At 39.4% G+C, this 11,149-nt stretch overlaps 1 protein-coding gene across 7 annotated transcripts in view; it reads right to left on the reverse strand.

The window, feature by feature from the left end:
* NRAP (nebulin related anchoring protein) overlaps positions 1-11,149 on the reverse strand; it is a 51,267-nt gene that overhangs the window by 39,561 nt on the left and 557 nt on the right. For 2 of the 7 annotated variants that reach the window (XM_085554758.1, XM_015867287.3), the window contains exons 1-6: positions 5,862-6,112; positions 5,501-5,595; positions 4,718-4,805; positions 2,338-2,442; positions 1,730-1,834; positions 740-847 (exon numbers count right to left, since the gene is read on the reverse strand). In XM_085554758.1, the coding sequence (XP_085410884.1) occupies positions 740-847; positions 1,730-1,834; positions 2,338-2,442; positions 4,718-4,805; positions 5,501-5,595; positions 5,862-5,933 (573 nt within the window). In that variant the 5' untranslated portion in view covers positions 5,934-6,112. Of the gene's footprint in view, positions 1-739; positions 848-1,729; positions 1,835-2,337; positions 2,443-4,717; positions 4,806-5,500; positions 5,596-5,861; positions 6,116-7,836; positions 7,956-9,960; positions 10,881-11,149 lie in introns of those variants that run through there. The other 5 variants (XM_085554759.1, XM_085554760.1, XM_015867290.3 and 2 more) reach the window with 5 other exon arrangements.

An 11,149-nucleotide genomic window follows, 5' to 3' on the forward strand; every position in this document is an offset into this window, starting at 1 on the left:
AACAGCAGCAGTAAAGAGATTCCCCACAGCAGATTCACGTTTTAGGCATACTGAAGTCTCCATTTCCTTAAAGTGAATGCTGGAAGGAGACAGAAGTGGCCTCAGATAATCTAAGCTTTAGATTTACGTGATTATGTGATTTATTTGATTAAAGTATTACAAGAACTGACATTAACAGACATTACTAAGATCATACTGTGTTAACAATACAGGTAGTATAGAAAACAGTGTAATACCTTAAAATCATTTGTTCTGGATTTATTTTTACTTGATCCCTTTTAGTTGGATTGTTATTTTTATGGAAAGGCAATTTATTTGTATATATGATTTAATTTAGCTTGTAAAGGAATTATGTTTAATATCAACAATATTTAATTTCATGTAATAAAGAGGGTAGAAAAGATCAGAAGATGAGGGGAAAAAAAGATTAATAAAGCCACCAAATGAAAATAAAAGTAATGAAGTAAATACTTTCAAGTGCTCATGATCTTATTCAGGTTGTAATATATTACAGAAAAAGTTGCTTCATCTTCCAGGAAATGTCTGTATTGCCATTTTTCTTATATGATTACTTTTCCCAAAGCAAGTAGTTTGTTAATCATGTTTCTTGTATCATGTTAGAGCTTTATTTTGTAGAATTATGTTCATTATAGACTATGCTGTCTAAAGAGAATGGCCTAAACCCAGGATTCTCCACATTCAGGAAGTTTAATACATGATTTAAAAAGCTTACACTTACGTTACTGCTTAGTTGAGTTGCTCTCTTAGCCACCTGATAACCTGGAGTGATCATAGCAGGAAAGCTGCCTTTGCCTTGACGCAGCTCATACTCTTCTGTATATTGGATCTGGAAAATTAACATTTTGGTTTTGTTATTCCAAAGGAACATACCGTAGTTGAATATGATTACTCATCTAACATCTTCTTCCCAAAGGTCTACAGCTTATACCGTATAAGTTTGTTAGGTAGAACTATGTCCTGCTTCCAAAATCAAGACCAAAAAAAAAACAACCTCAACCAATCAACCACCATTTCACCTTCACATCTATTATCCATAGTTAGCTTTCTGTGTTAGTTAGGGCACTAACCCATTGTAAGGTCAGAGACAGTCATAATTTAGAACTTATTTTCCCCTATAAAGAAAAGACAGTCAGTGAAGGTTTTAGTCCATGAAAAATATCACATGCTTTCCATCATAAGCTCTGCTTTAAAGAGGAAAAGAGTACTAAATATTAGATTAGAATATAATCAAGGTCAGGTCAGGTATCTTTGATCAATAGCTGAAGTGCATCTCTGTTATATAAATATAGAAATGTATGATTTTCAGCATAGGCAATAATACTGTTATGTGAATAAGTGGCTAAATACTACATGACATGGCCAAGTGCTGTTAATGATGGAAGTAGAATCATAGAATAACTTGAATTAGAAGGGTTGTACAAGCATCAAGTCCAACTCCTGGCAATAATTCAAACCCTAGGTCTGAGAGTGCTGTCCAAACACGCTTGAACTCTGGTAGACTAGGGACCATGACCAATGCCCTGGGGAGTCTATTTCAATGCTCCACCACTCTTCTGGCAAAGAATGTTTTCCTAATATCCAATCCAAACCTCCCTGATGCAGCAGTAGGTATGTCAGTATTTCTTTTGGTAGCATCTTACTGAAGGTTTGAGTTTGATGTGCTTTTCAGCCATAAAACTGGATTTGTTTCATATGGCAGTGCACTTACATCATTCAAAGTCTTCTGAGCCTGAGTTATCCTGACCATCTGAGGATCTGGCATGTTTCCTGAGTACCATGATGTTCCCCCCTCGTAGGCAGCATAGTAAGCATTCTACAAAACAAAAATTAAATAACTGCTAATCTTTATCCTTGTTTTAAAAAGCAAGCAGATGGTCTGACAGAAAGAAATGGAAACACACAATGCTGTGGAAGCAAAATTTACCCTCCGATGACATACAGCACAAGGCCTCCACATAACTTCAGACGTCAAGATGTCGAGATATAGAATCCTGGATTGAGACCCAAATAATTCCCCTGGGAATCAGACCATTTGTTGTGAGTCTTCAGTGTCAGTTGAAAAGAAGCACATTGGTATGTCAGTACACGCAGCAGTCTAATTGCTAAGTAGGTACACTCAACCTTCCCTACCTTTTGGTTCTTGCACCCTAAGCTACACTCAAGCTATGTAGCCATAAATAGTTCAGCCAAATAAAAAGCATTTGGCTTTCTTAGCACTGGAAAGCTGTGAGTAAACTTGTAAGGCTCAGGAGTGCCAAGGAAAAACTTTGTTCTCCTGTAGGCCTAAGGCTTGGAGACTTGAGGGTTATTTCTTACCTGGCTGGCCAGATGTTGGGCTCTATAAGCAGCTTCAATGTCTCTCGACCTCGCATCCCACTGAAAGGCAGATTTGAATTGCTCACTCTCTTCTCGGTACTTTACCTACAAAAAAAAATTAACTTGGTATTAGTAGCGTGTTTGTACAAACTAAACACATCACCCCCAGGAGGAGGAGAAGGGAGACAAAGTCAATGCAGTCTTAATCCACAGTGGTATGGAATCTGCGGGAACTGCAGCAACCAAGGAGTACTGCAAATCAAGGCAATAAAAACAGAGCTGTTTTCACAACAAGACTGGATTTAGTTTTAAGGTCAAGGCTCTGTTTCGTAAACCACGCAACAAGCTTCTGCCTAACATTGGTTCTATTATGAAGCTGCAGATCTGTAAAGGATCGGTATATTAGACCTGAAATTTGACATGAAGCTCCAAAAGAATAACTGGATCTTCAGATAACACTTTTTGGGGGAAAAAATAAACAAACAACAACTCTACAAATTCTATAAACCTGAAGAACTTTTAAGCAGAATGTACCAACGCAGTATTAGATGAAAACACAATTTCCCGGTGAGCAATAAACTGACTGTGTAAATGCAAGGGGATACTATATTTAGTCCTGGGCCAATGTTTTCCTCTTGTTACTTTTATCATGACAGCATACCAAGACTCCAACTGAAATCACACCTCTACTACATAACATGCAAAAAAATAAGAGCCACTGAACTGAAGAGTGCAAGAACTAAACTGACTTGACAGAAGAGACACTCAACACATGTACATTTATCTTGAATTTATAAATTAAGTACAGGGGCACACAGAGATTGATGATTTGTTTACAACACAGAATTTCTGTGTAGAGAGAAGCAGCTGAATTTTTATCTCTATATTCACTTATACGTAAAGATTATGATAGAAATAAAGAAATATTTTTTTCTGGTTAAGTTTAAAAATAAGGGAAAAAAATGCAGTAGCAAATGAAGCAACTTTGTACCACTTCATACATTTACCAATGAAACAATGCTCCTACATGCAAAATTTCTGTAGAAGTGCCCCCTTTAAGTACTGCGCAATCAGCTTCTTTACTACCCTGGGCAGTTTTCTCTCTGGAGCTGAACCTCATTACGTGATTGAAAAGGACAGAAGGTGCTTGAGGTGTTAAAAAAGGTGGGGCGAGGGGGGTGGGGAGGAGAATGATCTTTGAGCTATAATTTATCTGGTGTATATATTCACATGCACTGGAAGTATCTGTGTCATATCATGCCTAAAACCAGAAATAGAACCTACGGTAATCCCAGACTCATTCCTGACCAGATCTGTCACACACGGCTTTAAGCGTGACAGTCACTGATGAAAAAGTGACTGCCTCTGTTGTTCCCAAACCTGATGCATAATAATAATAATAATAATACACACAGCTGATAAAGATACAACATCTCATAAAAGACATAAAATGTGCTTCCAATTTGTATGACTAACACAGAAAAAAAAAAAGAGAATAATGTAGTGCACTGTAAGTAATGAAATATACTTCTTTATGTCTAATCACATTCAAATACATTGGTCTTCTTACTAAATGTGGTTTTGCAATCAGCAGTACTATTTTAGAGTACTGAAAGACATAGAACAGAACTGAGGTTGCAAACAATTACAGGCTGGTTTTGTGTTTATTGTTTTATAAAAGTTGATAGGCCTGTAAGTTTGAAACAAATATACCTGGAGGAAAACAATGCCAGGCAGAGCAGTGGCATTCGGCAAGAAAGAAGACTTGGAGCACCTCTAGAGGTTCCGAGGTGCACAGCAGCCTTCCGCAGTAGCTGCGCTTAAACGGGTGCAGAAAGCTGTGCCATCCATAATGTTCTAGCAAAATATTTCCAGCAAAGCATGCAAAGCTCCCCACACTTTGTGCTGCCTCGCAAAAATGAAATATCAGCTCAGACTGTCCAGAAATATTGGACAAAGTATTTGTGAGGACTTTTGCTTAGCTCTGACTGAGATAGATCTGTTTGTTTCATGGTATTTGGTATCAGTTTCAGATGAGATCATAAAACATGTAGGTCATTCTTGTTCCAAGCAGCTGTGTAACCCCCCCAGCTTAGTTACTAAGTTTGAGTACTCCAGGCAGTATCTCCTGCAGCTTATGCAAACAACACTTCCATATGGATTGCCAGACATGCTATATAGAATCTGCCTTCCATTTTTCCTTTTGAAAGTATTGTTTGGTTTCTTATGAATGATTCAAACCTGGGCTGAAGTTTTTACTGCTCTTAAAGAGTACAGGAGGTTAAATACAGAATACATACCTATATTTTTATAACAAGACCTAAACACGACATCAAAATTTAAATCAGAGCCAAACACATTTGGCCCTCAAACTCCTTACCTCACTTACCACTTCCGATAGTTTTTTGGCATTCAAATTTATTGGTGTCTCAAATATGCTTGTGAAGGCATTGTTTTTTGGGTTGTGCCTAAGAAAGGAAGCATAAAAGGATTTGAGGAACGTACCAGACAGCCCACAAGAAAGGTTCTCTTTGAGCACTTGAAAACAGAATCAGCTTCCACCCCCCTGTACATAACTTTTCCCCCCACTCAAACACAGATCTTGGATTACATTCAAGTTATTATTGTATGGAGTAGGTGCCTAGAGCAAAATTAATTTTAATGATCATCATATCAATGCTGTGTTTCTAATAACAAAAGAGAATAATAGAATAAAAAACAACTGTCATCTCTCCTTTTTCTGCTGACAAATTTGACAGGAACTGATCATTATAAAATAAAAACTTCCGAGAACAAACCAACTCCAAAATCTGCATTTTATACATTTTCCTGATGATTAACTCAACCTTGTTAACTCTTAACCACTGATATGGAAAGCACTGGATTTTATGCTTGGGTTCCTTTCCTTTCCGAAATACTGGAATGGAATCTAATTTGGCATCTTTTAACATGCTGAACAAATGAGGAAGCCTTATCTTTAACAAGCGTTTCCCACCATTGTTGAACCACTTAAATGCAAAGATATGCACTCAGGCTCTAATAATACATTATTACACATTACATAGGAACAGGCTGAGTCTAAATGGAGATTTCCTATTTCATTAGGATTACTTGACAGTGTTTAAAAATAAAATAAAACAAAAACCAAAGGAAACAAACTTACACTTGACAGTAAGGCTTTTTCTCGTGGCTAACAAAGTTGTTTACTGTTAACATCATCTTGCACACTTCACAGTGAAAACAGGCTTTATGCCATGTCTAGAAATACCACAAAAGAGAAACCAAACAGACATTATTTGTATTTCATTATCTTTCCTCTGAGTTTCACATTTCATTATTGACCCATTCCACCCATCTCACAAACCTGAAGAATTCCTCTTCAAATACATGCTTATTAGTAACTCATTTCAGATCTGATCCCAGCTATGAGTTAAGAACTTCTGGAACCAAGAGATCTGTGCTGTGTTAAAAGTGCCAATCTATACATTTATTATAGTCCAAAATAATAAAGAAAAAGAACTGACCTGATCTATACAGTTAATCTTCTCAGCAGGGTAAACCCCATAGCCACATCTAGCACACGGCTGCACATTCATCTTGAAATCCACAGAGTGAAAAATATATAGGTTTATACAAAGGGTTCAAAGAGTATGAAAGTGACTTTTTGGCCTGCGCAAAGCACGCTCTAGACACTCCAGTCAGGGCCTTTCGCTGTGGTCAATGGCTCCCATTAAAGCTCTGAATTGAAGTCTGTTGCTCCGTTTCCTGACCTTCTGTTTCAAAGTCAGCTGCAGGCTGGCTTTTAAAGCTGCCAGTTAGTAAGAGCAGTTATTTTGGCAACTGTGTCAGTGCGTAAGGGAGGGTAGCAATATCTTTCTCTAAATAGAAGAATGAACTCATGGAATCGAATCATGTCCATGTGAACATTAGAATCTGATCATTTCATATTTTAGTTTTGTTCTGAAGCCTCTTGTCGTAAGCCCAGGGGGAAGATAAAAGCATACACAGCAGCAATTCATCAGTCACCGCTCACCCTGACACACAGCAAATGACTTTATGTAGGACTGCTCTGGAGCGTTATGTTAGGAGGCACCACCAAAGAAGCAGGCCAGAGTTTGTTACACCTGAAAGAGGTACATTTGTTCTCCATCACTGTCTTGTCAACCATCACTCCAGATTTAGGACCCACAGCAATATGGGCCTCTTATCTCAAAGAGCTCTAAATGTGGTGGGTGCAAACACAAACATCTACCCACCATGGATAAAAACATCAGAAAGGAACAATTTGCTGGTGGAATGAACAAGACAGCTATGTAAGAGTGTGCCAAAGTGCAGGCTGGCACAGATCTGAGTACAAAAATTGCTAATAACACTATTTAAGAGTCATTATATTTAATGTTAGGATTCAGTCAAATTATTATGGTTGTCAAGTCTACTCTGAACAAAACAAAAAGTTACTAAATTTTAACAGCTACAAATGGTCAGGGTTTGAGATTTCCAGCTCAGCTGGTCATAACACCTTCACTTGCAGGGCTCTACAGCCCTGAGTCAAGTCTTCTCAGTCATCCATGCACCTGTACCAGTGCAGTAGTTCTGAGATATAGCCAAGCATTTTCCTTCAATTGAAACCTCAACAAATAAATAAGTAAACAAAAATAATCAAAATAATTTCTGTCTAAAGCCTTTGGGTATGCTTAGAGAGCCTCCTGTTCAAGAGATGGGGATACACTGTTCTGCTTAGCCTATGCCTGAATGCTGACAATGTACTGGCACAAGGTGCTGTCAACAACTGGTGTGCTGAAAATAGACACTAATCTGATGAGCAATAGGTATGGGACAAAGTCCTGCAAACACTTAAGGCTGTTCAAAAGAGGTGATTAATATGAACATAAAGACACTTCTATTTTCTTTGAAAAATATATGATTAAAGAATAAAACTTGTACTGCAATACTGCTGTGTTTCCTCATGCTATTCCTTTGGGTACTGGGAGCAATTTTATGCTGACTACATTACATCACCATAACAGTTATAATACTCACACCTGTGAACCTAAATAATGTGGTCTTCCAAAAAGTTTCCTTTATGACACTGTTTTTCATGTTATTTCAAACTGCCATTATCTTTATACAAGTGACAGCTATCAGGGTCATGGTGGCCAGGCTGTCTCTTCTTTATTTAGCACTGGGCATGCTACCAGCTGCTGCCTCTTTGTGTCTATTTAATCCAAGAGTCAATTTATCATTTATTTTTCTAGGTAACCCTTGTTTTGATCCCACATGAGGAACAAAGATGTATGTCCTCCTCTCTCAGCACATTCCTGAAATGAGCACAGAGAGTTGCTAAAAACAGGGCATACCTCCCCCCCTAAAAAAAAAGACTTCAACCAGGAGCCATTTTAACACTGAGAATCTGGACAGGACTTCAGGATGCACTGTGCACCACATGTTTCTTCCAAGCCAAGAGGCTTGTCATAGCTAGGTTTCACAAATAGAACTTACTTCATTTCAAGAAGACAGAGCATGCTTGTTTCTTTTCACCAGAACACAGATTACCAACTTGGCTGAAAGTCAGCCAATGTTTTCCAAGTTCTCCTTCTTCTCCTAGGTTACAGCATATCCTAAAAGATAAGTGGGGTAAGTATCAACATCCAGTGCAGCAACATCCTTCCCAGTAACATCCATTCCAAGCCACACTATTTTCCCTCTCATCCATAGTGTCCCAGTTCTGCTGGAACCTACTGAAGACTTTGCCATTCCTGAGTACCTCAAAACCATCCTGTTGTATGGTCTGTCCTTCACCACTCTGGATTAAAATGAGGGTTGCTATCAGAAAAGAGAGTTTATTGAAAAAAACAAGCACTGTACGGTGTCATTACAAAGTACATGCTCCATTTTGATCATGCAAGAAATTAAATCACAAGACCAGTGCAAGTTTGTTATCTTGACAAATCTTAGCAAGACATTTTTTCTTCAGTTAAAAGCTCATTGTGGCTTTTTTCCTCCCTTAGTAGGGCCCCATAAAGGCTTTTTGATATCAATGAAAATCTTAAAAGGCTTTACTTAACAGTAGAACCTTAATCAATGTGGTTTAAAAGTACCGCAGTTACATACAAAGCACAAGGAGACAGTACCTTGAAAGTGCAAATTAGTAGGAAGAAACATTGTTACCTCTCCAAGCACCTTTTATTCATTGAATTAACTGCATAGAAAACTTACAGCGTGCCTGCATCAAGAATCTGAATGTAAAAGCATGCTCTAGTCACACAAAATAACCTCTTAACAGACATTCAAGTCAGGGCCGCCTTCTCTGTCATCCCTGAATAGCAGCTGTGCCCTTCCAGCCGTTTGAATAGCAGGAAGCCGGGCTCTACAAATCCTGGCAACCACATCTCCCCTCTGTTTGCAAAAATAAAAACTGAAGAAGGTGCTGTTCCACCACACAGACCAGGGGCAATATCCGCGGCTAAAGGCTGCCTGCAGAAACTCAGACATGAGCCCAACTTCACTGTAATCTTCTCTACCCACATAGCTAATTAGATACCTGGTCTCGCAGCATTTTATTTGTGTTAATCAATTTCAGCACAGTAGCAAACACTGCTTCCAAGAACTACCATAAGTTGGAAAATATTTATCAAGATGTGAAGAAAAACAGCTATGGGACTGCTTTCCAAATGTGTACAGAAGGCTTCTGCATTATTTGCTGCTTCGGAAACCAACAAACTACTGTTCACAATTCTCAACTTGCGCTTACATTTTCCCTTTGTTGCCAGTGTCTGGAAAACTGAACAGTGGGGAGATTTTGCAAACATAGCCAAAGAGTAAGAGAAAGTGAGAGTGGGAATAGAGAGGGATGGGGAAAATAAAGAATCAGAAGGACAAAAATGCAGATGAGAGAAAGAAATGTTGAGAATGTAATTCAACTTAAGTTGAAAGTTTGAAGAAAACTGTGCAAAGCACGCACAACGCAGCCCATGAAGACAATGTTCAAATTGTCCAAATATTCCCATTTAACATACATAAGACCATAACAGCTGTAACTTAGGAGGGGACATTCTGAGAGTCACTCAAGTCCTTCCACCTAGAAGTATCCTCACCTCTGCCTCCCAGGTCACAGCAAAGCCCCATCCTAGTTTTCACAGATGTCATGCAGAATGTAGCACAATTATTATTCCAGACAGGTACTATTTCATTGCCTCAAGCCTTCTAGTTTGTACCTGCCATCTACCTTTCAATTTCCCAAAGGCATGCTGCATTGTCATCCTGCAGCTGCTTACATGGTGGTTAAACATTTCTTTTCTACAATGCAAATATCCAGCCAAAGGCTTCCTTATTAATGTTTTTATAGAGTAGAGTGAGTCTCCAGGGATAAGAGGAGGAATGCCAATGCAACACATTGCTGCCTCTTCCTTCCGCCCAGTAATGCATATGGCCAGCTATGCAAGAATATACATGAGAAAATGTTTCCTTCCTGACCCTTCTTGAGGTAGCAATCACTCTATGCCCTGAAGCAAGATATTTCCTTTTACTTATGTATTTTCTAATTTCTCCCTTACTCATCACTGAAAACCAGCAAGATTTTCTGAAATATCTAGCACCTTATTCTCCACTGAAATATTAAATTACCATGTAGTTAAGGAAGGTTTTGCAGCACACTGAAGAATTGAGCTGATCGATCTGTAGATGTCCCTGTTCACTGAAGGGAAGTTTGACCAGATGATCTTTAAAGGTTCCTTCAAACTCAAACAATTCTGTGAAACACAATGCTAATTGTTTTGATAGCATTACAACGCCTTGTAGAATGGAGATGTTTTTAGATACGTCAGTTTGGCCATGAGGACCAAATGACAATATATAAACGTTTTCATTGAGATACAGGAAACAACAGATAGCATACCGTATCTAGATTTCCAAGGTAACACACAAACACACATTGCCAGGAAAGCGTATTTGGATGTTCACGAACCAGTGCCAGTCATTGCTGTTTATGCCATAATCCTGATCAAAGGACTGGGGTTGTTTAGCTTGGAGAAGAGAAAGCTCATGGGAGATGGTGGTGGTGAGGCACTGGCAGAGGCTGCCCAGAGCTGTGCATGCCCCATCCCTAGAGGCATCAGGGTCAGGTTGGTTGGAGCCCTGGGCAGCATGGCTGGTGGGGGGTAAACATGCCGATGGCAGGGGGTTTGGAACTCAATGTTCTTTCCAACCTAAGCCATTCTATGGTTCTACAACTCTCTCCCACCTCACCTCTCCACACATTTACTTGAAGATCCATTACATTTCTAGTTCCTCTGTTGTCCTTAAAGATCTATTACAGATTTGGAAATGGAGCTGGCTTCTAGAAAAGAAGCAGCTAACAGATGGCGTGAGAGGAGCCATGGGACTCTGTTAGAGCTTAATTTTCAGCAGCAAGCTTTGGCTCTGTCTCCAACCAGGAGCTACAGGCATAATCCCACAGAGCGGAGCTCGGCCCTGCAGCAGCACACAGAAGCTTGGCGAGAGCCATGCGCAGCTCAGACACTGCTCGCTCACATCGAAGCGGTGACCTGTCGAGAAGCAAAAGGCTGTTTGTTACAAAGCCTGTGTTTTGTGCCAATTATGAGGCAGTTACACTGAAAAATGTCGCTTTGATGTGAATCTCTTCAGGTAGCGAATGTTAAACACCGCACGCCGCTGGGTAGGTGTGTGATTTTGCAGGATCGGAGCCCGTATCCAGGAGTAATTAGCAAGACTGTGCCAATCTCCAGCCCATGCACTGAACTGCTGGGTCCGATGCAACGGCTACACAGTGGGGTATCACAATTAGCGGAGATGC

The sequence above is a fragment of the Coturnix japonica genome, chromosome 8 (genome assembly GCF_054131305.1).
Source record: "Coturnix japonica strain WE chromosome 8, WE-NBRP24, whole genome shotgun sequence".
Taxonomy (NCBI): Eukaryota; Metazoa; Chordata; class Aves; order Galliformes; family Phasianidae; genus Coturnix; species Coturnix japonica.